Below are 2679 nucleotides of genomic sequence, written 5' to 3'. Positions count from 1 at the left end.
TTTGTTATTTCTTCTCTCTGTTTTTCCCATTTAACATTTCTGCCTCTTGGCCTCTCTCATGATCTCTTTGTCGTTCCCTCTCTGTGTCTCTGAGCTCCGTGTCTGTTCTTCCATCCCTTGTTCACTGAGCCTTTTTCTGTCCCTGCCTCTCTCTTTCCATTTCTTTCTTTCTCCTATGTCTCTCTCTTCTTTCTCCCTCCTTGTCTTTGTCTGCCTGCCTGTCTATCAGGGTCTGTCTGTCTCTGTCAGAGAAGCTCCATGGACAGAGCCACTGGATTCAGGACCAGTGGACCTGAGTCAAATCCTAGATCTGCCGCTCATGACCTGCATGACCTTGGGAACTTGTCCAACTTCTCTGGACCTCAGTTTCCCTGGCTGTAAACAGAAGAGCGTTGGATTTGGTGTCCTCTGAGGTCCCGCTGTGCTCCCACCATCCTGACTAGCTGGCCCTGGTTCCAGGTTGGACGTTGGCCCCAGAAGGCCCCATGCCTGGGCCAGTGCAGGGGCTCACTTCAGCAGTTGGTCAGGAGTTCAGGGTGATTTTCTCTCTGCCTTTGTTTCCCTTTCCCAGATTCTAGGTTTCCTTGGCCACTGAGGTTGCTTCCTGCTACAGGCCGTGTGTGCAAGGGGCCCCGGGGCCCCCCAACTGGCACCCTGCCCCCATTCCAACCCCTGCAAAGAAGAACCCGGAGGCACCGAACCATTTTCAGTGAGGAGCAGCTGCAGGCCCTGGAGGCCTTATTCCTACAGAACCAGTATCCAGATGTGGTGGCCCGAGAACATCTGGCGAACCGCATCCACCTCAAGGAAGAGCGTGTGGAGGTGCGGAGCTCATGGAGAGGGAGGCCAGGCCTCAGGAAGGCCCATGGACCCTCTGTCCCCAGCCTCAGCCTCTGCTGCCCCTGCTCCTCTGGGCTCCCCAGAGTCCTCATCCCTGGCCCCCTCCCATTTCTCCCCAGTGCTCCTCCCTCCTCCAACCAAACAACAGCAAAATCAGACTGGGAGGGGAAAACCCTCTGGGGTGCTGGCCAAAAGAGAAACCGTGACTATTGCCATTCACTGTGAGCCAGGAGAGTCCCCAAAATAGTCATTAAGTGGTGCTTGGTCAGGGACCTATTGTGGTGCAATCTATGAGCTCTAGAGTGAAATGGGTTTAAGGTTTGGTGAAAGGAAAGAAAGAAAGAAAGAAAGAAAGAAAGAAAGAAAGAAAGAAAGAAAGAAAGAAAGAAAGAAAGAAAGAAAGAAAGAAAGAAAGAAAGAAAGAAAGAAAGAAAGGGAGAAAGGAAGAAAGAAAGAAAGAAGGAAAGAAAGGAAGAGAGAGAGAAAGGAAGAAAGAAAGAAGGAAAGAAAGGAAGGAAGGAAGAGAGAAAGAAAGAGAGGAAGGAAGGAAGAAAGAAAGAAAGAAAAAGAAAGGAAGAAAGAAAGAAAGAAGGAAGAGAGAAAGAAAGAAATAAGGAAAGAAAAAAGAAAGAAAAAGAAGGAAAGAAAGAAGGAAGGAAGAAAAAAGAAAGAAAAAGAAGGAAAGAAAGAAAGAAAAAGAAAGAAAGAAGGAAAGATCTAGCCAGTAAACTCCAAGTTAAATAGGCAGCTTTCAGCCATCAAAATTTACCTTCCTTTGGCGAGGATGAGGAGAGGTGGAGTGAGGGAGAGGAGGCCAGTGACCTCCCTTACTGCAGTTCAAGTTAACTGCAAGTCATGTCCTCATTCCCTGATGTCATGGCCCCCATTAGAATGGACAAACGCAGCAACCTCTGTCCATGCCAATTCCCTTCCTCCCCTTGATCTCTAAGACCCTACCAGCTCTGGCAATCTGTGTTCTCAGGGACCTTCCAGCCTTGGTGTTCCACGTTCTAAGGTTCCTCCCAGGGAGGACATTCTAAGTTCTCTCCCAGGACTGACATTCTGTAAGTCCATGACAGGCCCCCCCATCCCCCTGCTCTGTCCCTGGGACATCTCTTCCCAGAAGCCCTCTTGTGAAGTCCCTGGGGGACTTGCCAAGTAGATCCCACATTCACCTTGAGCCCTCCTCCCTAATCCACTGAAGGAAGGAAGGGAAATGGCGGGAGACACCTGCTGTTCCAGGCCTGATCCAGGCTCTTCCTGTCCCCTCCCTCCCACCTCTCCCACAGGTCTGGTTTAAAAACCGTCGGGCAAAGTGGCGGCATCAGAAGCGGGCATCAGCATCGGCCCTCATACTGCAAGGCGCTAAGAAGGTCCCCAAGGAGAGCTGCTGAGGCATGCAGCTCCTGAGGGACATCATGAGAGACTGGGGGCTCCCTGGGAAGAAGGGGGGCTCAGGCATGGGGAGAGTATGAGCACTTTGTCCCCCTGGGTCCCTGACCTTTTCATTCTCCCTTGGCCTGGGGTGGGGGAGGGTTGGGCGGGGGATGATAAAGGAGAATGGCCTGCCCCTTCTTGTCTCCTCAGTCCTGGCCCTGATCCTCGCCCTCCTTCCTGAGACCCCAAGGCACCAGTCCCTCCACCCTGCTGACCAAGGAGGCCCACTTTGCCTGCTGGGCTCGGTGTAAAGGGGGCCACACACTACCCCCACCCCCTTTAAGTCAGTCAGGAGCGCAGGTAGAATCTCAGAATTTGAAAACACTCAGGACATCACCTCATCCGGCCTGAGGTGCCAGGACTTTGCTTGTCAACCCTCCCCCCCACCCAACCTCTCATCCA

General features: G+C 52.1%; 1 protein-coding gene across 1 annotated transcript in view; it reads left to right on the top strand.

Moving 5' to 3' along the window:
• GSC2 (goosecoid homeobox 2) overlaps positions 1–2306 on the top strand; it is a 4606-nt gene extending 2300 nt beyond the window's left edge. Inside the window, exons 2-3 of the mRNA XM_069100779.1 lie at positions 572–822; positions 2130–2306. Coding sequence (XP_068956880.1) covers positions 572–822; positions 2130–2234 — 356 coding nt within the window. The 3' untranslated portion in view covers positions 2235–2306. The remainder of the gene's footprint in view (positions 1–571; positions 823–2129) is intronic.
• Positions 2307–2679: the final 373 nt, after the last annotated feature.

The sequence above is a fragment of the Petaurus breviceps genome, unplaced genomic scaffold, assembly GCF_028583685.1.
Source record: "Petaurus breviceps papuanus isolate PSGF00001 unplaced genomic scaffold, PetGlider_PUasm1.0 428, whole genome shotgun sequence".
NCBI lineage: Eukaryota > Metazoa > Chordata > Mammalia > Diprotodontia > Petauridae > Petaurus > Petaurus breviceps.
Note: the sequence above shows the minus strand (reverse complement) of the source record. Positions and strands in the feature narration are given on the sequence as shown.